The 25,656-nt window shown below is 40.6% G+C and overlaps 1 protein-coding gene across 3 annotated transcripts in view; it reads right to left on the bottom strand.

The window, feature by feature from the left end:
• The window catches only part of LOC120568864 (cadherin-18-like), a 125,868-nt gene that overhangs the window by 9,448 nt on the left and 90,764 nt on the right, over positions 1-25,656 (bottom strand). The window contains exons 8-10 of one of the 3 annotated variants that reach the window (XM_039816596.1): positions 24,946-25,082; positions 24,790-24,846; positions 6,587-6,671 (exon numbers count right to left, since the gene is read on the bottom strand). In XM_039816596.1, coding sequence (XP_039672530.1) covers positions 24,791-24,846; positions 24,946-25,082 — 193 coding nt within the window. In that variant the 3' untranslated portion in view covers positions 6,587-6,671; position 24,790. Of the gene's footprint in view, positions 1-6,546; positions 6,672-24,789; positions 24,847-24,945; positions 25,083-25,656 lie in introns of those variants that run through there. The other 2 variants (XM_039816595.1, XM_039816597.1) reach the window with 2 other exon arrangements.

The raw sequence follows: 25,656 nt of genomic DNA, 5'->3' as shown, positions 1-25,656 counted from the left end.
AATCAGCTATTGAGAGACTGGCAACCTCTGTAAAGTGTTTAATGGCAAGTACTATAACAGATAAAAACATCTACATTTGGCGGGTTGTTTTGCCAAAACAAGTTAGCTTTTTCCAACTGAGAACAAAGAAAAAGGACATTTGTATGCAGTGGCCAAAAATAAAGACAGAGACGGTTTAGAACCGAGGCGCCTCAACTCAGAGTAGTTTCCTGTGTCTGTGTTGCGTTGGCTCCGCCACTGCCACGCCTCTTTACAAGACTAGCGGCAGGTCCTGTAAATATTGGAAGCATTTTTTTTTTACAAGCCACATATCTCCTGACAATTCTGACACTAAAATGGCACGACAAAAGGACACATCAGGAGAAAATGAACTTTGTTTGAGACCTGTTTCTGTCTCAGGAACAAACTCTCACCAGATCTGGCAACACAGATAAGCTAACGTCAGCGTCAGTGAACGGCCTAACACAACTAATCTCCATGATGCTACTTTTTTTTAAGCTGCGTAAACTTCTAATCTTGGATCAATATGTTTTGTGTGTTTAGTTAGTAAAATTTGATGAAGACACGTTTTTAAATTTATAACAATTTCAATACTTCTATTAATTATTATGGTTTATTGAGTGACATAACCTTTTAGCTTAGGTTTTACTGATTTTTGGTTTTTATAACAATAAGCCCAAAATACAAATTTAGGCACTGGCGGACCATTTCTATTGCAAAGTTCAAAGGGTTAAGGAATAACATATTAAGGAAGTACATGTTATGTCTCTCATGTCCTGGACTGGGCAGAAACACCTTAAATGGTAATAAAGTTACACACTATGGTACAGCTACAGCCATAGGCGTAGATTTCGGGGGGTGGGGTGCAGGGGATATGTCCCCCGCAATATTTCGAAAAGTTAGACTCCCCAAAAAGAGGTAAAATAACCATTCGGGGGGCTCAAAACACAAATTATAGCCTTCTTAGGGCTGCTTCTTACGGTTGTGTTTCTCCAAAAGTTGAATCTGTCTCAACGTTTTTACAGCATTGAAGAAAAATTAAAAAAAAGGAAATTCGAATCCCAAAATTTTGTAAATATTTGTTTTCCAACAATTTCAGACATAGGAAATGAAGTGTTTGACACTCAAAAGGTTTTGGGGGATGACCCCCAGACACCCCCCCCCCCCGGTTATAATGTGTGTCCCCCAATGTTGACTAAACCTATGCTCTTGGCTACACAGCTAAAGCTATAATATTAGTTAAACTCCTTGACAATGACTCTGTGCCATTCCGACAGTGTGACTCCACATCGTACTCCTATTCAGACTTACAATTTATTTGAGTAACTTTTTGCAATAACCACTTCATAAAGGATTGACTATAAAGTCCAGCTCTACTGTCTGACACGTTGTTGTATAAACACAATAATTCTCTATGAAATTCAAGTCTGCCGGCAATGTGGAACACCGCATGCAACATCACTACAGTAAGTAGTGTCTTGCACTCCCATGAAAGCTGATGCCATATGGTCGACAGCTAGCACAGATGAGTCCATATGTACTTGACTGAATAACTAAGATGAAGATATTTTCACATGCCCTATCATGTCTCCCATTTTTTACAGTCGTGTTTTTCACTTATCTATAATTGACCTCTATCTTAACTTTACTCACTCAGCATCCAGCCATTCTTTTTTGCTGTGCACGTGAAGACAAAGAGCAATGTCTGTTGTACAATGAGGATGAGAGATGTGGTGACGCTTCTCTTCTTAGAGGACAGCTCTGCCAAATGTCTTCAGAAGCAGAACTAAATGGCACTTGCTACATTTGCAAGATCACAGCAGGATTCCAATTAAGCAATTAACCATGCAGCCTGATAGGCTGATGACAGGCCTAATTAGCTTTGTGGCAATGGCTTGAATATAACGGACATTCTGCGCACTATAGCTTCAATGCAGTGTCTTCGTCACATGAACATCAATATGAACAAAAAACTGGCTATATATAAATACCAAGACCGACAGCTCCACCTACAGTTAGGAGATGACTTGATACAAAATAACATCCCTATCAATACACTGAGAAAACACACGACGAGCCCACAAAGGACATGGACATGGTCCATCAGGACCACAACCACAAGCCACATAAACAGTTTTTCCCCTCCGCCACTAGCCTTATCAACAAGGCCCAGAAACCTCCCTGACTCTCTCCACACTCCACCACTGTACCTACTCTGCTGTAGCGTTCCTTTTTACTACTGTTTAACTTATTTTATTATTTATTTTACATTTATTTTTATCTTTATTAATACATACTGTGTGTATATGTTTATACTTATATTGTTTATATTCTTTTTTATCATTCTTATATTTAGAGAATGTGTGAAATGCACCAACAACACCATGACAAATTCCTTGTATGTGTAAAAAACCTATTTGGCAATAAAGCCCTTTCTGATTCTGAATAAACACTTCAGAGGGATGACACTATTTATGTATTTATTATTTATTTAAGCACCAGTCTGGATGTGGATAATTGTCCTTGACTACGTTCTAAGTTTATTTTTTACTACAGCTTCTGACTTAAATCTGAATATAATAAATTCTTTTTGTCTTCTGACTTCATGTGATATCAGTGGAAAATGGGAGGCTTGCTCACCAAATGCACAGATTGCCTTTATATCATTGTAAATGGCAACATAATCCCTAAAACATTTTGATCTATGTTAAATACCCAATGTTCTTTTCAGAAAACTTCAGAAAATCTGCCATTTGTTAACATTAATCATTATACAGACTGCATTTAAAATAACACTATCCCAGTCCAAGAAGCAAATAAAACAAGTGTTGCAGTGTGTTCTGAGCCCTGAGGCATGTATCTGCCACTCTTCTCCATGCACTTCGCACAGCAAACATGACATGAGTATACGTTTTGTATGCCCCACAACCTAAGTCTCATTGTTTTCCAATCAATAATGTAAATGCAGCACACGACTGAGTCCCCAAATGTAGCAGAACAAAATTGTCACGCCAGATTGACGTGCCATGCACAGCATCAATCTGTTGCAATGCCAGCAAAAGAAATGAATCCTCCCGCGACATTAACTGTGTTAGCATGTGTCGTCTGTTGCCTGAAGCCAAGCTCAATGATTACGCACTCATTCATGCACAGTCACACACTTACACTTGCATAAAAAGCAGAGAAAGTGGTGGACAGATAATACGAGAGTGCAATATCTATAATATGACAGATGGAGTGTGTGATCTGTGTGGTGTGTGTGTGTGTGTGTGTGTGTGCATGCGTGTGTTTGTGATGTATAAATGGTGGCAGCCGTTGCTATGATGCAGATCTGTGCCTTCGCGCTTCGCAAAGAAAAAAGTATTTTATCATACCTGGTTCAGAATTGGCCGTGCTGTGGAGCAGAGAGGGGCTGGCAGTGTGTGTGTTGTGTGTGTGTGTGTGTTGTGTGTGTGTGTGTGTGTGTGTGTGTGTGTGGGGGGGGTGATGTTTGACTTTAATATGATCGTCTCTGCTGCTATCTGGCCCAGCACCGGAAGCATCAGCGCGCTCCGCAGTCTGAATGATTTATGGGTCCAAGAAGCTGCAAAGTCTGCAGCTCAGCTGATAAATCCCCCACTGATGGTGTCAGACACACAACAAAAAGGCTACAGATCAACATGAATGTAAACGTGTGTGTGTGTGTGTGTGTATGTGAGAGGATGAATGTGTTTTCATCCATGTGTTCATTGGTGTATAAAATGTGTTTCATGTGCCTGTGTTTGAATGCTTATCATCAGGTTATATTCACATTTTTAGGTTTAATTTGCAATTGGCAATTCAGTTGTGTGGAGATGTCAACATGACCTGTAGTGTTTCTTTCGACTGGTGCTTAATGGGCGACAACTCTGTGAGTGACAGGACTAAACAGGGAAGACTTTAAGCTACAGTTGGTAACTTTCATAGAAATAGCTTTTTTATGTCATATTTGCTTAAGCCGTCACTATATCCAGTGTACAGTACAACATGAATCAGATCATTTGTGAGAAAAATCACGTTCCTCTGCTCCTAATGGCATAAGGAAAGGATGAGAACGTTTTTGACCAATGGCTGGAGCACACTTTCTTATATTGCAGCTAAACAATAAAATGTGTTTCAAAAAAAACATTTGAGGGGAGAAAAAGACAGTGCAGTAACAGAATCTTGATTCATATTTGAGTCAGCGCTGCCTAGTTTGACCGCAGTTCACAATCAGTCACTGCGTGGGAGACTCCTCGGCTCTGATTGGTTGCGCGGTGGAAACTTGCAAATGCCATTAGGAACACCAGGGGGAGGCAGAGGATCATGATTTTTTTTTTTTTACACAGATTATCTGCCTAATCTGCTACTGTCAGGATGATGTGACTAGAGTTGTAATACAATTTTTAGACCTAAAAGCAAAAGAAGATAAAGAAAGTCCACAAAAGTCCCGAGAGGGAGCCGGTAAGATGCTGAACTTTAAAGAGACTGTTTTACTGGCGGAGAGCAACACTGCCACAGCACTTTGGGTTAGCGCTATTTCATGTCACAGGGATCATTAGCATTTATGTGCGGCTCAAAATAAGTTAAGGGTCAAGTTTTATGGATGCCGGCCTTTCGACACGTTCCGTGCTGCTCGGAGATTCAACATGGTTCCGGGCGGTCCCAGAATTCAGCTGGGGAAAAGGGTCGGAGGAGACTGGAGAGCAGCAGGGAAAAGCAACAAGATAGTGTTTTTGGGATTCTTTTTGCCTTATAGTGTTCTTTCAAGGGAGTGTTGGGTCTGAGGCTTAATGGTGCTAAACTTTACTCCTCCCATCAATAAAACTCTCTATTTTCATTCTCTCCTTTTAAACTTTCTTTTACTGAATGAATTGGGCTCCCTCAGTTGCTGAAAGATACCAAACACCTGACTCGTGGATGGCAATCATTTTTATAAAAAGCGTCCTATTGTTCCATTATTGTCACCTTCCTAAAATAATTGCCTAAGTCATTTTTTCAGGTTTTTCAGAAAACACAAAAAATAAAACGGCCTAAGTCACATGCTTGACATAGGCAATTTTACTAAAGGTGTAGAATCACATGACCTGTTCAACTGAGGATGTAGGAAATTTTACCAGAGGTGGCCTGCACCATGAGGAGATGATTTAGGCAAAGAAATCATTTTTGTTAAAAGTCATTTCGTCAGGTTTTTCGGAAAACACAAAAAATAAAACGACCTAAGTCACATGCTTGACATAGGCAATTATACTAAAAGGTGTAGAATCACATGACCTGTTCAACTGAGGATGTAGGACATTTTTACCAGAGGTGGCCAGCACCATGAAGAGACGATTTAGGCAACAAAATCATTTTTGTTAAAAAATGACTTAGGCAATTATTTTAGGAAGGTGACGTTATATTAGTTAGGCATAACCCTAGGATCACACCGCACGCTGAAGCGCCGCGAAAAGCCGTGAAGCGTAGATTCGTGCCTGATCGCCCGCCTGGCAGTTCATCGCCGGTCACAAAGCGATCCTTCTCCAAAAAACGCCTCTCTCGTTCTCTCTCTCTCTCTCTCTCTCTCTCTCTCTCCCAGTGAGTGTTTTAGGTCTGTGTGTGTGTGTGTGTGTGTGTGTGTGTGTGTGTTAGTGATGGGTATCGTTCTAAAATGTTCGATACCGGTACCGATACCAATACTGTGACTTTGATACCGGTTCCTAAACAATACCAATTTTATAAAACAAAGAGAAATTACAACATTACGGAACACATCTTTATTTTTCAGCCCTGTCTCTGTGCGTAACGTAGAGTTACTCCTGCGTGTCTCTACGACATGTAATGTACGACAGCCAATCACAAGCATTATTAGAGCTTGGTAGAAGCATGCTGCATGCTTATTGGCTCACTGACGCCGATGAGATTTACTCCTTTAGTATTGAAATTTGGTATCGAATGACGAGGCATTATTAGATACTCGATACTTCAGAGGCAATTCGGTCGGTGCCTAAAAAGTATTAATGTGTGTGTGTGTGTGTCACGCCGTCTGTCCGCCATGTTCCTAATCGCGTGATTTGTCTAAATCACCATAAACCTGGGTGTTTTATTTTGAAATTTGGTTTATTTTGTAAAGTATCCTGCACATCCAGGCCTTCCTGTGTGTGATTACCTGCCTGAAGAAATAGAGGAGACGCTTAAACAATTGCTGTAGCGCGCATTCCGGCGCGGCCGCTCTCGCAACCGGTGTGGCCGGACAGATTGGATAACATGGGCGCCGAAATGAAAATAGCTCTGCTTCGCGGCTATTCGCGGCGCTTCAGCGTGCGGTGTGTTTCTGGTGGTCAGAGGAGGTCCTGTGAAATTGTAAATGTAAAATTGAAAATCGCCATTTCTACAGTATCATGACTTCTTCTCTTGTTTGGTAATGAGAGGTCTTCTACTAGTGTACTGCTTTTCGCAAACGTTTTTTGTCAATCCAATTTTAAGGCCATGACATCATCATCCAGTTGCGACTTAAACACCCACAGACTGTTTCTTTTGTTCTCCTGTGCTGGAGCATTAGCAACCCACCTGTCCATTTTTGGTGCTCTCACACACGATGACGGCACTGTTGCCCCCGGAGATGGCTGGAATGTTGTCATTGACGTCCAGGACCTGGATGGTGACTGGGACGTGACTCACCATACGAGGGTTATCTAAAAATGTTCACAAGAAACACATTTATTTACTTCTTCATCTTTGTATTTCCAAAGAAAAGACAGATCAAAGAGTAACGACACCGTTATATTTGCACTGTCAGAGTCTGTTTGTCCTTCAACCATAACTAAGTAACTTGGCAATGTGGTTAAATGGTTTCTTTTTTTTTGGATTGCTTTAATGGTTTATTCCTGTTAATTACTACTATGTTGAGCTGTAGCACATAAAGTAGAAATAATAAAAGTCCAGTTAAGAGAGATGGATTAAGGGTTTGTGGCTGTGTTGTAGTCATTAAAAATACATGTATCCTCATAATTATTTCATGTCTATATTTCCCACACAGTGTCTACCCGGCTCGATCTGCTCTGTTCAAAGTCGTGGCTCCGTCAAAAATCATCACCAATCATATTTCAGGGTGGGGGGGGGGCAGTGCAATCATGTTCCCCCCTTCTAGCCCTGCCCTTGCTCAAAAATGACAGGAATGAAGGCAGGGTGAATAATAGAATACAATACAGCTTATAAAGTATGCAAAAGAGTATTCTTTTTGATGGAACTTATGCTATAGCTTCATTAGCTCTGCAGGTTGCCATAAAGTTCAGCCAACTTTGTGACTCCATAAAGCTGTCCAAGTTAACTCAGCACCACACTCAGACTGCCTTTACACAATCTGAACATTACACAGGTGCCAGGAAGAGGTAGTAAAAGTTCAATAAATCAAACCGTATGAATCAATAACTGTCAGTTCTCGACAGCAAATCTCATCTCATCCGCCAATTTTCTCTTCCTTTCTCATTGTGCTGTTGTATCTCATATTCATTTTTGCTGGCAGTGTTGTGGTTTTGTAACTTCTATGTGTTTGTTCAATAATAATAATAATGTATACTTTTTTAATTAAAATTAAAAAGGGAAATTACAATGTTTTCACTCTATTATTTTATACACTAGGGCTGAAACAATTCTTTGAGTAACTCGAAAAATTTGATTACTAAAAATCCTTTGCTTAAGCTAATCAAGTTTAAGTTTATCAATGTAACTAACGTTGTACGGCTCACTGTGTTTCCGCACAGATGATTATTACTAGCGCGCAACGGGCTGACGCTGGACACAAGATTGACGCCGCAGGTTACAAAATGAAGGAAGACAGCGAAAATAGTGAGGGGTTAAGAGAAGAGACGGACACGAGAAAACGACAGAAAGTTTGGGATCATTTTTAAGCTGCAAACGTGCTGCTACGTCATCTCTGTAGAAAACATCCAGTCTACTCCTCCATTCCACGGAACGAACCCGACACGAGGTAGGCTGACTAACGTCTGCTGCTCTCGCCCACCGCGACGTTTTACACAACTAGCCTACAGCATGCTACTCTGCAAACAGCGACGTTTCACAAACAAGCTAAAACGAAAGCGTCCGGTTTGTAATCTGTTTATTAGTTTGCTACTAATCTTGAAATGTTGACAAATGTCTGTAAACTTAACTGCTGCCAAAGACAAACCAGCCCCTCCTAACCTCATGGCTACTTAATATGCACGTGAATGACATCACCGGACCACGCAGGTATGCATTCTTTCTTCTTTCTCCTCACGCAGTATTAGCCTTCTTAAAATGGGTCCCCCTGAACAGTGTAGTTGAGTAGCCCTGCTGAAAGCTTTGAACAGTCACATTGACCTGGGCTTAGTGAACAGCTCTTTTGCATATCTAGTGCAAAGAGCCAGAGGCAAGAAGGGGAAGGGGGCGAAAAAGATTTACATTTGGGCCACCAAAAATGTACTTTTGCCAAGAGAATAAGGGGCTTGGTGGCCCATGCGGCCCGTGCTTAAAAATATTAGCATCTATCCCTGTTATTGTATGCATTTTAGGCAATAAAAATGGTTGTTTTTTCGAAAAAAAAGAAACCTCTTTTGTATATTTGCTATTACTGTTTACTGTAAAGCAAAAGTATTTCTTATCCGATTACTCGATGAAATCGGTAGAATACACGATTACTAAAATAATCGATTCGATGGGCTGCCCCGAGCAGCTGGGGGTTCGGTGCCTTGCTCAAGAGCACCTTGGCAGTGCCCAGGAGGTGAACTGGCACCTCTCCAGCTACCAGTCCACCACCATACTTTGGTCTGTATGGGGACTTGAACAACCTCCGGTTCCCAACCCAACTCCCTACTGACGGAGCTACTGCCACCCATTCATCTGTCACATTCAATATCTCACACACCACAGAGCAGATCCTATCGATGACACACAGTTGAGTAAAACATTTGACCACAACACTGCCACAACAAGGACTTTAATATTGGATATTTGATGCTTGAAAACTCTTTACTTTAGCCTTATTGAATTCTGCAAGTAGAGATTTAATTTGATCGTAACCTCTGAAGTGTTTGATGCGTGTTGGATTTTTAAAAAGAGAGATGGACTGGAATTCCCAAAGCCAGATAAAAGAGCTGAATTATCTTTGTATTCCCAGCGGATCAAGATTAGAGTTTGTTCCCTGATTACCATGGCCAGATTAACCTGCTCTGTCCTGTCCGATATTGTGGCACCTGGGGCTCCTGTTGCCTGGCCTTTGGTCCTTGATGTAATAATAGAAGGCTAGTGTCTGTGAACTTCCAATTAGCATTACCTAAATGCCTAAAGAGCTGTACATCATTTGGGAAAACATGATGGTTAGATAGAAACATCCTACTTTGTTTAAAGCTTTTTTCATATTTTTTTTTTTTACCTTTTTCAAAGCTTTTGATTGTTTTTTGGACGTTTTATGTGTTTTTTTTTTTTTGCACTTCTTTTAAGAATCTTGTCGCTTCTTTGGTGGTTTTTCTGTTTTAGATGCTTTTTGTCAGATTTTTTCTGGACAATTTTTTAACTTTTGTCAACGCTTTTGTTAACACTTCTTTTCAACTTTGTCTCCATCTGTCTTTCATCTGTCTCTCTTTTATCATTCTGAAACCTGAACACAACAAATGTTGAAAATGACTCATTTTCACTCCTGACACCTAAAGAGAGGCAACAACTCTCTGACGTTTCTATTTTAAAACCTGATTTGAAAAAGGAAACATTCAATTCAATTTTATTTTTAGTATCAAATCATAACAAGAGTTATCTCAAGACACTTTACAGATAGAGTAGGTCTAGACCACACTCTATAATTTACAAAGCCCCAACAATTCCAGTAATTCCCCCAAGAGCAAACATTAGCAGTGGTTATTGCGACAGTGGCGAGGAGAAACTCCCTTTTAGGAAGAAACCTCGGCATTGAAACAGTTTGAAAAAAGTTTTATTGATTCTGAAAAATGTCCATAATGAATGTAACACACTTTTATATGTTTTGTGTTCTGATGTGTTTTTTTCAATGATTTCATGTCCGTCTTTATTTTAGTGACGTTAGCTAATACGTGTTAGCTAACGTTAGCACTCTCCCAAAGCTCTGACAAACCAGCATAAGTTTACTTTAACCCAAGGTGGTTCTGGTAAAAAAAGGTCAAGAAAGGGCAAACTCACTTTTCCTTGCGGCCAATTCAGGAAAATGAAGGCTCTGAAAAATGTTATTTTGGGGGCTTTTTCGGTTTCTATACTCATGACAACGCATTCTCATGCACGGGTCCGTATGATATCGTACGAAAATGTATGCACACCAAATTGATGATATACTACGAAATTAGGAGGCTGCCGGCTGGTCACATGACACCGGGCTTCGCGATGCTACGGACCACAGCTCGGTCGTATCAGCGGCAGTTTGTAGATGTGTTTAGCCGAAAATGGGTGACTTTGAGCCGGGTACAGAGCACCGCAAGCTGCTGCTCGTCGGCAGATATTACGGTTAAATTTAGTCCACAAAATATGAGCAATTTGCCAGGAAGAAAGATTAGGCACAAAAACAACAAATTAAGATTAGGAAAAAGATCGTGGTTTGGATTAAAACACTCTCAAGAAACATACATTAAAAGTCCTGTGTTTTAATGCCCACCCATCCTTGCCGACCTCCTCCATACATGACCAGCCGCGTTCCTATACATCAGCCGTCAATGTCGTGCAAATGGCAAAAAAAAGTGGAATGCTTACGAATTTCTGTGTATTTACAGTTGTATGACTGTATATTTTAACAGAAATTGTCCGTAGAACTTGCTTCACAGTCGTATTTCAAGTTATTTACATTTCAAATTGCATTATGGGACCTTTATCTGTGCTCCGAAAACTAACGTAGTGAGCTACTCATAACGCCATTATCGTATCGTATTATTATCCAGATTATTAACCAGATTAGCAAGAGTCCAAAGCGCCCAAAAAAGTGTTGAAAAAAGCTCTAATTATTGAAGAAAAGACTTCATTTCATGAATGTACTAACAGAACAGCTTTGTCTCAAAGAATTTTAAATAACAGTAAAAATATTCCATATTTAAACTGTAGCTACACACATTTCTGTTTTTAATTATGGGACAAAGTCCGGGTAATGGGCTATTTTACCGATTTATTTCTTAGAGTGTAAAGTAATTGGATAGTAAACTTGTTTGAAATCCAAACTGCAGACATGTTTCATACTCTGTACTATTCTTCATCTCTCTCATCTATTCCCTCCCTGACATCTCTCCTCGTCCAAATCTCTCTCTGTGCTTTGCTTTGCTGGGCTCCTCTCAGCTCATCTTATTAGAGGAGGCTTATAGAGTGTATCTGGGGAGCCGCTGCAAGAGAGGCATTTTCTGATCAGAGCTAAGGGTAATAGGCAGGGGTGAAGGTCAGATAACATATCTGGAAAAATCTCTCTTCTGTCTGCTTTACTTCACCAGAGAGCTGAACTTCCTTTCATCCAGTCTCACCTGCAGACAGAATGACGATGGCCTTTGCTCCGGACCTCCTGCTATAAGCCACTGCAAAGCAGATATATAACTGTGCTTACTTTATTTAATGAGAGAACAGAGAAGGAGATCTGCAGGTGTAGACTGAGAAATAGACACATCATGGGCGTCGGAGCCAAGATATGGGGGTGGAATATACTGTATTCCTCCCACTTTTTAAAGCTCTGGCTAGCTCTTATATTAACTTTGGGTACATTGGCAGGGATACAGTATATATATATATTTTAGGGCTGTCAAACGATACATTTTTTCTTAATCGCGATAAATCGCTGAATTTTAAAGTGCTCATAATATGCTCATTTATAGGTTTATAATTGTATTTAGAGGTTATATTAGAATAGGTGTAATTTTCATAAAACACCATATTTTTCATTGTACTGCACATTGCTGCAGCTCCTCTTTTCACCCTGTGTGTTGAGCTCTCTGTTTTAGCTACAGAGTGAGACATCTCACTTCTGTTCCATCTTTGTTGGGAGTCGCACATGTGCAGTAGCTAGGTGAGGACTACTAGCCAGTCAGAAGCAGAGTATGAGGGCGCGCCACGCTAGCAGCTAGGTGATCATTATAACGTGTGTTACAAAGATAGTTACGCACGTTTGTCTCTGAAGTAAAGGCTGGACTACAATAGAGCTGTTTGGAGCAGTTGGTGAACAGTGTTTTCTGTTGGAGATGGTAAGTCCCTTTGGGGGGGGACTTTGGGCTTTTCCACTTTGTAAACCTATAATGCGCACAAAAATATATATATATATAACACAAAGGAAAGGGCAAAAGCCGAAAAGCATAATATGAGCACTTTAATAGTTAATCGCGATTAATCGCATGTTTTATCACGATTAAAATTCAACAACTGTTTTTAAGGCTGTATTATCAATTTAAACCACTTATTACCAGTGTATCTTGATTGGGAATCAAATTAATGCAAAGAAAGTCACTTTATGAACTTGACTTTTAAATTTAATTGATTATTTCAAATCAAATGTACAACGAGAATGACAATCTATGTCTTCAGAAATATAGCTTCCTTAAGCTTTCTTTTTTTAAATGTAAAAATAAATTATACAGCAAAAGATGTCAAGATGGTCTGCAGTTAGTTGCCACCCAGTTCGCAAGCGCTTCAGTTAATTTTTTCGATTTGTTTTTATCTGTATTTTCAGGTCTGTGGCAACTTGCACTCTCCAAAATAGTGCTATGCCTGAGTCTGCTAGCATCAACCTGATTAGCTGGACTAGCTGCATGCTTGGCTCGTAGATGGTAGCTTAAACTTGAAGTGCTTCGGTGATATTTTTAGGGCTGCAACAACGAATCGATAAAATCTGATTATTAAAAAAGTTGGCAATGAATTTCATTATCGATTCGTTGTGTCGCCCAACTATTATGCCACTCAGTCGCGGAGATACATTTTTTTTTTTGTTGAGTGCAGAGAGGAGCAGCGCGGAGCGAAAGAAAAGAATAAAGAGCAGAGCTATGGAGTTATATTCCTATCTTTAATCAAGAGCATTCTTTCAATTTGAGAGCATTTCTCACTGATATTACGTTCAGATTTTTGTAATAATTTCCCTCAAAACCTTGCTCTCACACTCAAATAGTCACTGCTCGCGCTTGGATTTGCTCTGCTTGTGCTCAAAGTTTGTGCTCGCGCTTGGATTTTCTCTGCTTGTGCTCAAAGTTTGTGCTCGCACTTGCGAATTTGCTCTGCTTGCACTCAAACTTTCTGCTTGGACTCAGATATGTTGTTGTTTGGACAGATTTCCTGCTCTCAGCTTTGAACCTTCTCCTGGCACTAGGCTGATTCTGCTCACTTGCAAAGTTTCTGCTCTCGGATTTCTCCGGCGGCTTGGATTTTTGTGTGTTATAACCCTATCAAAAGTCAACAACCAATAGAATGCCAGCTGTAGTGTTGACCAATGAAATGATCCCAACCCCGTTGAGGGTGCGTTCACTTTACTTTAGAACGTCTGTTGAGGGCGGCTGCACTGTAACCTGACTGTAACCAAGTTTATATATCCCCGCGCCATTTATAGCTTTATTATAAGTATATGTCAACAATGTGCACAGAATGGTTGACGGCGACTTTCACCTGCACCGTTAGGAAACGGGAGAAAGCTTTGAAGTGGGACGTATGAAGTTATGTCGACAACCTACGAGGGTGAGTAACATAACTTAAGCACCTAGCTAGCTAGCTAGCGCATATCTGCAGAGCATAGCGCTATTCATGACCACAAACAAACAAATAGATGTTCTTTATTGTATAGCTAGCTAGATTGAACGACATATGACGGACAGTGTGTGTATATGTGATGACCCTACTTTGTATTTTTTCCTCGTTTGGTTAACCATGTTCCTGGGATTTGGCTAATTTCATGTTAGAGCCAGTAGTAAAACCTAAACTGTAATATAACTGAAAGAACACAAGAAACTGGATTGTTTGTGTCAGTTTTTGCATCATTGTTGTGTGTTGTTCATCAGAATTTAGTCTTCATTCCTTCATATAACATTAGTTTGAAAATAGATTCATAGCAATCTGTAAAAGAAACGTAATGTTAAGTTCAAATTTATCACTATAATAAAAACAGATCTAGAAATGATATGGTTTCTTATTTGCTCCTTAAATAGCAGTTATTTGTTTAATTAATACAAAGCAAACTGAACTGAAAAAACAAGTATTTTGTTTTACTTTCTTTTCATCCAGGTGGGGCTGAGGGGTTTGACCCCTGTTGATCTGTGTGTCATATCACCAACCCATGATAGCTAGAATTCACCCTGCTACTCCAGATCTACCTGCTGTATGGCTGGCTACAGACTACAACCATCTGCTCCAGATCTACCTACTGTATGGCTGGCTACAGACTACAACCATCTGCTCCAGATCTACCTACTGTATGACTGGCTACAGACTACAACCATCTGCAAGTTTTGTTTGTAGTGAACATCATCAACAGCTGCACTTAAAGTCTCCTGGGTTCATATGGGACTTGGTTGTTCTCCATACTGCATCAAACACTGTATTATTTTTTTGTGTTATATTAGTACAGACAACAGTAAGTATCATTACTTAATCACAGTATATATTATTCTGGTGTACACTGTTGACTTGACTCCATGCTATTGACTATACTTTAGCTTGCCACCTCAAAACTTTACCTTAATTGCTCTTGTATAGTTAATTTATCTTCTACTAGTTGTACATACCTCCTATTTAATTGAATTATTCTTAATTTGTGTTGCCATACCTGAATCATCCCTCTTGTGAACACTAGCCTTATCTTATCTTTATTCATAACCCTGCTCACAAGCTCACCTGAACCTGGGTCATCTGTTTGCCAATATCAATGTTCCTGCTACAGTAAATCCTATAGGCACATTGTACTGCTTCACCGTAGTATGAACCATACACTTTTAAGGTTTTGTGTCAAATATTGTGCAATTTGTTATGAATTACTCATTGTTTTGACAAGGTAAATTAAAGCTATTTACCAAGTGTCAGCTCTGGTAAATTTAATTGTACTGTTTTTTTTTTTATAAATGTTATGGAACATGAAAAAACAATTTGCCTTGATCAGGGTTTTAATTTGTTGCAAATGTGAACATGGTTTTAATAATCTGTATCTTATTGCTCTGAAAAACTACAATGATTTAAGAAATAGCAGTGATACTTATCAACATTTATTGAATTGATTGAATATATGGACAGACATTACAGGCACCTATTCATGTCAACAGAGAAAACAATAATTTGTTCTCTCTTTTATCACTTTGATTATACGCTGATGGTGCAGAAAAGGGTGAAGTCCTTGTAGATCTCTGGCACTTTGAGGACAGACCGATCCAGGAATCTCTCCACTGTTGTCTTTGTATAGTATGCTCCTATTAAAGACAGATTCATAGACATCAACACGTAATATATTAGGTGTACATAGCTTGCTTTAACATCATTACTATCTTACCTTACCTTCTCTGATTTGGTTTTGTGGACATCAGTAATTTTCTCCCCAGGCCTGGTTGTGCACCCTGTGAATTTAAGCAAGAAACATAAGTGTATGTAACGTGATTTTACTATTATATTATTATTATTTTTACAATTGCATTATTATCAGACTTGCCAACCTTCTTGGTTTGTGCTACTGCTGCCTGTCCTCTGCACACAGGTGAGTGATGTGCTGACTGGCACAGGTCCATGCACATAGTGCAGCTGTGATGCAGCTCAACGGGTACTTAAGTCACACCTGGAAGAAGAGAAACAAACCAACACAATACTTGTTCTTTCTGCTCAGTTTGCTTTGTATTAATTAAAAAATTACATTTAAGTTGCAAATAAAGCATATCATCTCTAGATCTGTTTTATTAGTGGTGAAATTGTACTTAACAGACTGGGTCCGTGTACTTTTCGTTCATTTGATTTTCATTTCATAAACAGGTATTAAAAAACAAATGGTTATTTGATTTTCGTTTTAAATCATGGGGATCAGACCTCCGGTGCTGGGTCTAATATTCTAATATTAGCTGCTGCAGCTAGCTAGCAGCTAGCTACCAGCCTTGTGAGCTTGGTCCCCGCCGGTTCGCCCCCGGTGCTGACTGACTCTGGTCCGTCTGCAGAGCTGCGTTACCCGCTCTAGCTGACCTGGGGAATCTACTACGCGCCTGTGATTTATTCATATTTTATTTACTTTGCAGTGATATGCTATGCACTGATGTCAGGCAGGCTTGCTGCTGCTTTTAGTCTGAGCCTGTGAGATAACTAAACTTCCTTTGAATATAACGTGCATATAAATAGACGGAATAAATAAAAGTCCCTGAAATAAATATAAGTAAAACATATGTATTTAGGCTATTGAACTATAATGACTAATGCCTATATATGTATTGCCTCATTTATGTATTTCATGTTCCATTTCATAGCCATATTTATTATGTAAAGGGGGCAAAAATGGACGATCAGTCGCTCAGGAAGTTATAGACTACAGTTTCCCTCAACAGCAGCCGGGACATTCTAACGCTTAACGTGAAAAAGCTTAACGTGGTAACTTAATGTACCTAAACAATGATCAATCAGATATCAATCAGTTATCAGTCACATAACGTCCATAATAATTGGACTTTGGGTTAGATTTTTTTGACAGTTTTCAGTGGTTATGAGGAGCAATATGAGAGAGAAATTTGGTAATCATTGATCATTGTTTAGGTACATTAAACCACCTCTATTTGTTTCTGGACATCAAGCTAGGCCATATGCTAGCTAGCTAGCTAGGTGCTTAAGTTATGTTACTCACCCTCGTAGTTGTGGACATAACTTCATACGTCCCACTTCAAAGCTTTCCCGCGTTTCCCGGACGGGTGCAGGTGAAAGCGCTCGACCATTCTGTGCACATTGTTGACATATACTTATAATAAATCTATAAACGGCGCGGGATATATAAACTTGGTTACAGTCAGGTTACAGTGCAGCCGCCCTCAACAGACGTTCTAAAGTAAAGTGAACGCACCCTCAACGGGGTTGGGATCATTTCATTGGTCAACACTACAGCTAGCATTCTATTGGTTGTTGACTTTTGATAGGGTTATAACACACAAAAAATCCAAGCGCGCAGGAGAAATCCGAGAGCAGAAACTTTGCAAGTGAGCAGAATCAGCCTGAGTGCGAGGAGAAGGTTCAAAGCTGAGAGCAGGAAATCTGTCCAAACAACAACATATCTGAGTCCAAGCAGAAAGTTTGAGTGCAAGCAGAGCAAATCCAAGCGTGAGCACAAACTTTGAGCACAAGCAGAACAAATCCAAGCGCGAGCAGTGACTATTTGAGTGTGAGAGCAAGGTTTTGAGGGAAATTATTACAAAGTCTGAACGTAATATCAGTGAGAAATGCTCTCAAATTGAAAGAATGCGCTCTTGATTAAAGATAGGAATATAACTCCATACAGCGGGGGGGGGTAGAGGAAATACGGAGAGAGACCGGAGAGACCCAGCCTGATGTGGTCATACTCAGATTCTAGTCAGAACTGGTGCTGCTGTGACGTTTACTCGTTATCCAGCTGACTAGCATGACAAGCTAGCGTTAGCTCGTTAATAACCGTAGTAAAACAGGGGTGGTATAGTTTGCAAGACTAAAGACACGTTTTTATTCACTCGCCTTTTTTGGCCCATTCATTTTTTAATCTGTCATATATTCTGTGCTTTGTCCCATATCAGTTATTGTTGAGAAATTGATTTTTGTGTGTTGTATAAATGAACTTAACTTGCACTTACTACAATGATGGTAATAATTTAATGAATAAGTGTGTGTTTGTGTGTGTGTCTCTGCGTGTCTGTCTGTCTGTCTGTCTGTCTGTCTTTGTGTGTGTCTTGTCTGTATCGGCTATTTGGGTTACTTACCTTTACACAACTATTAACTAAAACAACAAGTATCATATTGAGTTGATGTAAATTAATGCTATTTTGTTTTTTTTATCCGATTCATCAATTAATCAAAAAAATAATCGACAGATTAATCGATTATTAAAATAATCGTTAGTTGCAGCCCTAGATATTTTAATTGCATTTCACACAAGGTGCATATTGCTTTTGACTTGTCAACGGAGCCATCTGGGAGTTTTAAAATGTGCCATTTAGAACAGTTTTGTTCGTCTCCATGGCTGCAGCAGGAGGTAGGAAGTGTCTGTGGCAGCTTGACAACAAGTAAAGGTGCCTCAAAGGGTCAAAATAGTAGCATCCAAAGATTCAAGAGCGTAGCGATTCTTTGTAGCAAAGATTATTTGGTAACAGCATCAGTGATGGTGTAAAATAAAGAATCTTTGGTGTGCGAGATTAACGTAATGAACACAATTATAATGCGTTATGCTCTGTCTTTAATCTCATCACGAGTCATGTTAATGCTGACAGCCCTATATATATATATATATATATATATATATATATATATATATATACACACACACACATATATACACACACTCACCTAAAGGATTATTAGGAACACCCTACTAATACCCTGTTTGACCCCCTTTCGCCTCCAGAACTGCCTTAATTCTTCGTGGCATTGATTCAACAAGGTGCTGGAAGCATTCTTTAGAAATGTTTTCCCTTATTGATAGGATAGCATCTTGCAGTTGATGGATATTTGTAGGATGCACATCCAGGGCACAAAGCTCCCATTCCACCACATCCCAAAGCTGTTCTATTGGGTTGAGATCTGGTGACTGTGGGGGCCATTTTAGTACAGTGAACTCATTGTCATGTTGAATAAACCAATTTGAAATGATTGGAGCTTTGTGACATGGTGCATTATCCTGCTGGAAGTAGCCATCAGAGGATGGGTACATGGTGGTCATAAAGGGATGGACATGGTCAGAAACAATGCTCAGGTAGGCTGTGGCATTTAAACGATGTCCAGTTGGTACCAAGGGGCCTAAAGTGTGCCAAGAAAACATTCCCCACGCCATTACACCAACCACCACCAGCCTGCCCAGTGGTAACAAGGCATGACGGATCCATGTTCTCATTCTGTTTACGCCAAATTCTGAGTCTACCATCTGAATGTCTCAACAGAAATCAAGACTCATCAGACCAGGCAACATTTTTACAGTCTTCAACTGTCCAATTTTGGTGAGCTTGTGCAAATTGTAGCTTCATTTTCCTATTTTTAGTGGAGATGAGTGGTACCCAGTGGGGTCTTCTGCTGGTGTAGCCCATCCGCCTCAAGGTTGTGTTGTGGCTTCACAAATGCTTTGCTGCATACCTCGGTTGTAACGAGTGGTTATTTGAGTCAAAGTTGATCTTCTATCAGCTGGAATCAGTCAGCCCATTCTCCTCTGACCTCTAGCGCCAACAAGGCATTTTCGCCCCCCCCATGACTGCAGCATCCTGGATGTTTTTCCTTTTTCAGACCATTCTTTGTAAACCCTAGAAATGGTTGTGGGTGAAAATCCCAGTAACTGAGCAGATTGGGAAATACTCAGACCAGCCTGTCTGGCACCAACAACCATGCCACACTCAATGTTGCTTAGATCACCTTTCGTTCCCATTCTGACATTCTGACATTCAGCTGCCATGTGATTGGTTGTTTACATAATTGCATTTATGAGAAATCTTACAGGTGTTCCTAATAATCCTTTAGGTGTGTGTATATATATATATATATTTGGCGCGTGGCGGAGGAAGCAACAAAACCAGAAAGCAGCACAGATGCGCCCAGTGGAAAATCGGGGTAAGAATTTCATTACCAGCGACTATTTCTGGTATAGCTGGTATGTGCGCATGACTAATAAAGAACCTCAAACCTTATATGATGCGTCTTTGCTAGCCTTTCTCTGTCTGCTGGTGAGCCAGCACCTCACTAGAACAGATTTTTGCTTTGCTTTTCTATCTCTAAGATCACCATGTCAAGAAGATCGACTGAAAATCAGGGATGATGGCTTTTAAATGTCCCACTGACTAACCTCTTCTCTCATTAAGACAAACTTTAGTACTGAGATTAATTACACACTGGTTCACATGAGGAGAGATACACTGGAGTAACATCTTTGATTCTTAAATGATATGGTAGGTGTCCCTCCTGCACAGGAGGTTTGGATCTGGGATTAATCCCCAAAGACTCAGCTTCAGGGTGACTGAGCCGCCTGACATTTATGAATGCCCCCGCTCAGTCCATTACTCACACTACTGCGCAGTAAAGGCCAGGAGAAAGGATAATTGGCAAGATAAGCATTGACTGGAGAGAAATAAGAGCAGAGAATCAAGAATAAATCACTGATGGGAGTATTCCACAGATGCATTCAGCACAATCTCATCTACGCAGAGGTCCTGTCAGATCATTAAATGTGTCTTAAAGTGTATTCCACAGAAATTTACAGAATTAAGTAACCTTCGAAAATGTCCTTAATCTTTTTTTTTTTTTTTATGTCATTTGTTTTTGAGGCCAAGTAAGGCTTCAAAAACAAATGAAAATATAATCTGTGAAGCAATTCATTTGCGCTGGCTGAGTACATATGTAGACTTGTTATTAATATGTTGCATACCGCACATACGGATTATTATCATGGACCTGTATCGCTTTCCACAGGGCAGCAGGGTGAAAAGGTGATTGGCTGGGTGGGAGGAGTCCTGTGTGATGCTTTTGGCCCGACGCAAAGATCAAGCCCTGTAAATGTCTTCCAGGGTGGGTAGTTGTGTGTTTATGATGCACTGTGCAGTTTTAATGACTCTCTGTGCAGCTAGCAAACCACACCAGAATATGCCATGAGAGAGGATGCTCTCCACAGAGCATCGGTAGAAGGACAGCAACAGCTGCTGTGCTCGCCGCAGGGTCCTCAGGAAATATAGCCGCTGCTGAGCCTTCTTCACCAGAGAGGTGATGTTCACAGTCCATGTCAGGTCCTGGGAGACGTACGTACCCAGGAACTTGAAGTCAGTGACTCTCTCCACCATGTCTCCATGGATGTAAAGAAGAGCAGGTTCCTCTCTCCTCCTCCTGAAGTCAATAATCAGCTCTTTTGTTTTGGTGGAGTTAAGTGCCAGGTTATTGTCAGTGCACCACACAGCCAGTTTTTGAACTTCTTCCCTGTAGGCAGACTCGTCGTCGTTCTGTATCAGCCCCACCACAGTCGTATCGTCTGCGAACTTGATGATATGGTATCTGCTATGGTTCGGTGTGCAGTCATAGGTGTACAGTGTGTACAGGATGGGACTCAGCAGACAACCTTGAGGTGCTCCAGTGTTGAGCGTCAGGACTGGGGAGTGATACGACCCTAACCTGACAGTCTGTGGCCGGTCTGTTGAGAAGTCCCTGATCCCTTTGCAGGTGTTGGTGTCCACACCTAAAGTCATTTTTATTGGAAGAAAAAAAAAAAAAAATTTTTTTTTGTCGACCTGTTGACCCTGTTTGCAAACTGATGATGATGGTCCAGTGTGGGAGTGAAGACTGGATGTGGGACAGGACCAGCCTCTCAAAACACTTCATCGCAGTTGAAGTGAGAGCAACAGGTCTATAGTCGTTCAGGCTGGTGATGGATATTTTTTAGGGAACAGGCACGATGGTGGCAGTCTCGAAGCATCTTGGGACAGTGCATGTTGACAGAGAGAGATTAAAGATCTCACTTAATACCTCCGCCAGCTGATCCGCAGCACTCTTCCTGGGATGCCATCTGGGCCAGCAGCTTTCCTGGGGCTGACACTGCGGAGTACTCTCCTGACCTCCTCTGTGCTCACAGTGGGTGCCAGGTCGTTGGTGTTCGCTCTGAATGCAGGCGCAGGCTCCACTTCAGACAACTCAAAGCGGGCGAAAAAGTGGTTGAGCTCCTCAGCTAACGAGTTGCTGCTGTTGCTGCTGTTTGGGCCCTTGTTACCCTTGTAGTTTGTGAGTTGCTGAATACCCTGCCAAATGTGTCGAGGGTCCCTCTCATTGAAGTGGCCCTCCAGTTTTTTCCCCATAGGCTGCTTTTGCCTCTTTGATGGCTCTCTTCAGGTTGGATCTAGCTGTGCTGTACATCTCTTCATTGCCGTAGCCGAAGGCTGAGTTATGTTCCCTCAGCAGTTTTTTGACATCACTGTTCATCCGCGGTTTGCTATTAGGATAGCACCTGAACTCTCTATCGACAGTGATGAAGTGACAGTGATCCTGATTTTCAACCGGGCGGCAGCATCCTCAGGCCAAATTTTAATGTTTCTCACACTGGGCTTGGTTTTCACAATGAGAGGTCTGTATGCTGGGGTGAGAAACATGGATAAGTGGTCAGACTGGCCAAGGTGACGATCACGTGCAGTGAATGGTTAATATGCTTTTACGTCCGTTTTGGTGAGCCCAGAGGGAAAATATGGCATTTTAAAAGTAGCCTACATTTACGTAAGCTAGCTAACGGTAGACTACAGAGAAAGTGTGATATTTTACGTCCGTTTTGGAGCGTGTACAAAAATCAGCAGTGATTTGTGTTTGTGTGTTTGTGTGTTTTGACCTCTCGTCGGACATGTAACATGCTGGTAGAATTTAGGGAGGACAGTTTTTAGATTTGCCTGGTTGAAGTCCCCAGCCGTGATGAAAATCCCATCAGGGTGCGCAGTCTGCTGTTTACAGATGGTTGTTAGCAGAGTGTTCAGTTTTAGCTTGACATTAGCGCTTGATGGAATATAAACTGCCATAATAATAATAATAATAATAATACATTCATTTTTTTATAGCGATTTTCTAGACACTCAAAGACGCTTTACAGTTTTGGTTACAAACAGACAAAAAGGTACATGACAGACAAGACAAGGTTACATGACAGACAAAAAGAAAAGGAAAATGCATAGGTGCATGGCCAGCACAGGCAAAGCAGGAGAGGTGGGCAATGAAAAGGAGGGAAAAACTGGGAAAGTCTGTTAACAGGAAAACGCAAGCTCGAAGAAGTGAGTTTTGAGGGCCTGTTTGAAGGACGATAAGGCACCTGACTGTGTGGTCGGGGAGGGCGTTCCAGGGTGCAGCAGCTGAGAAGGCTCTGTCGAATGGCCGTGAACTCCCGTGGCAGATAAGGGTCGACATTTTAATGTTATGAACTCCAAGTCTGGTGAACAATGCCTCTCAGTGACAGTTGAGTTAGTGCACTATTTGTTATAAGAGTATATGCAGAATCCCCCTCCTCTGCTATTACCAGAGTCGCGCTCCTGTCGGCCCGGTGTGTTAGGCTAATATCCTCGTCTGGGATCCCCGCATGCAGCCAAGTCTCAGTTATCAACATAATCAAACAGTTTTGCACAGTTTTGTGTTGCGTGTTGATCAGTTCCAGTTTGTCCATTTTGTTACTGAGCGATCGGCCGTTTGCAGAAAGCAAAGCTGCTGCATATGTGTGCGCTGGCATCTTCTGTAATAATACCACACTGTAAAAAATACTCTGTTACAAGTACAAGTCCTGCATTGACAATGTTACTTAAGTAAAAGTATGTAAGTATCATCAGGAAAATGTACTTAAAGTATTACAATAAAAGTACTTAATGCAGAAAAATCCTCACATTTTAGAAACTGGGAACGAGTTCTGTGTTTAATCGGCTAATAATTTTAGCTTTACTTGTAGGCCTATCCATTGTTGGATAGTTTTATTATAATAACACATTGTGTTTCATAAACTAACCAGTAACTAAAAGGTGTCAGATGAATGTAGTGGAGTAAAAAGTACAATATTTCCCTCTGAAATGTAGTAGAGTATGGTAGAAAGTGGCCTGAAAAGAAAAGAACTCCACAAAATGCTATACATCAAACTACTGGCATATGTTATTATTTTTATTTTTTTAAATGAATGCATGCCTATGCACACATTTAGTAGACAAGGAGCATTCACATTTGTTTGGAGTTGTGTTTGTGTCCATGAAGTAAGCCAATTATTCACTCTTCTTCTAGCTCTGTTTTGGTCTCCACCGACTCTTTAGCCGCTATATGCTCCACTATGTTCACCGGCTAGTCTCTAACTGTGTCTGTCTGCTGTTTGCTGCTGAGCAGGTAGAGTACAGTGGGTTTATCGGAGCCTTTTCACCGAAAACAACAGCTGCTGCTGCTGCTGCTGAAAACCAGGTTGATAACTGAGAGTGAAACAAAACGGTAAAGTAACAATGAGCTGAAGGAACTGCAGAGTTGCTGATAATTCTCTGTTGATTGTCAATGTGACTTTCCCATTACACATGGTCATTTGATCCATTGTTAACCACATATGTTGATTGTTGTGGCTTCAACTTCTTAGTTTTTGTTTAAAAAAAACCCTCAATTAAAAAACCCAACAATTATATGCATTGCTTTCTCTGATTCTGCTCCTCTGATACTTTTCAGTAAAGGAATTTAGCTTTTGCTCAAAGAGATAATAAAAGAGCAATCAAACTAAATAAAACCTGCATTTTTTTCACAATGAGTGACCCGTTTCATATTAGTTAGTCATTTGATCCACTATTCATAGATACATATTGATAAGTAAGACTTTGAAAGGTTTAATCTTTTTAAATCTCAAATAACCCTGGTTTTGTCATTGCACTGCATTCTTTGCTGGTCTATGCCAAAAGCATTGCATCTCTCAAAGTATTCCCTTCAATATGTTGGACAGGCTTAAAAGAGAGATTACTGAAAGTAGAATGATGAAAGGCTGAAATTGGCTTCTTCGATCATCATCTGCTTCACATTACATTCATTTGGCAAAAACTCTTGTCCAACAGACCATGAAATAAGTCAACAAGAGCTGGATTTAAGGAAACATTGGAAGTGCAACCCTCATCTGAAAACATCTGAGAGCATGTTCATTGGTACAGTATAAGTGGTGACTGGTTAAGTTACCTTAAGGGCACATACAGGGGCGAAAGATGAATGGATAGATATCTTTTGGATGTGTAGCTGGAGGGAAAAAAATAAATGGATGTCAAAGGATGGATATGCAAAAAAACAAACAGATGCCGACAGTTTGTATCTGCTCTGCTGTTACTTTGAACTTACCAACCTCTGCAGCCATCACAGTGATGTTATGCCACGCAGTCTCCTCCCGGTCCAGAACCTGAGTAGTCCTGATGATGCCGCTGTTCACCCCGACGGTGAAATGCAATGGTTTTTCCTCTCCGTTTTCTATGAAGTACCTGTGATACAGAACATTGGGATAGGTTGTAAATCACGAGCTGCAGAATTGTTGTTACGGCCGCCACTGACACCCTCTCTTGTGTGTAACCCTTTGAGTAATTTGTGTGCAGTATGACCAGGGGGATGTGTGGCTCCCAGCTCTTGGAATGGTTCTATAGATAGTTTAGAACTGAGACGCCCCATCAGAGTAGTTTCCTGTATCTGTGTTGCGTTGGCTCCGCCACTGCCACGCCTCTTCAAGAGATTAGCGGCAGGTTACGAGAACACAGGTTATGACTGATTTCTTCACCCCATAGTCACCAAAGTAAATTTTGGACCCATTTTTACAAGCCAGATATCTCCTGAACATTCTGACACTAAAATGGCATTTTTCAGACGGACATATCGGGGGAAAATGAACTTAGTTTGAGACCTGTTTCTGTCTCAGGACTGAACTCCAGCGAGATCTTGCAACACAGATAAACTAACAAAACAAATTTCATAATGCTAAATATTAGGGGTGGGAATCACCAGAGGCCTTATGATACGATACCATCACGATACGATATTATTGTGATTTTAAACATACAATAT

The sequence above is a fragment of the Perca fluviatilis genome, chromosome 11, assembly GCF_010015445.1.
Source record: "Perca fluviatilis chromosome 11, GENO_Pfluv_1.0, whole genome shotgun sequence".
In the NCBI taxonomy this organism is placed as follows: Eukaryota; Metazoa; Chordata; class Actinopteri; order Perciformes; family Percidae; genus Perca; species Perca fluviatilis.
The sequence above is the reverse complement of the archived record's forward strand: the minus strand, read 5'-3'. Positions and strand labels throughout refer to the sequence as shown.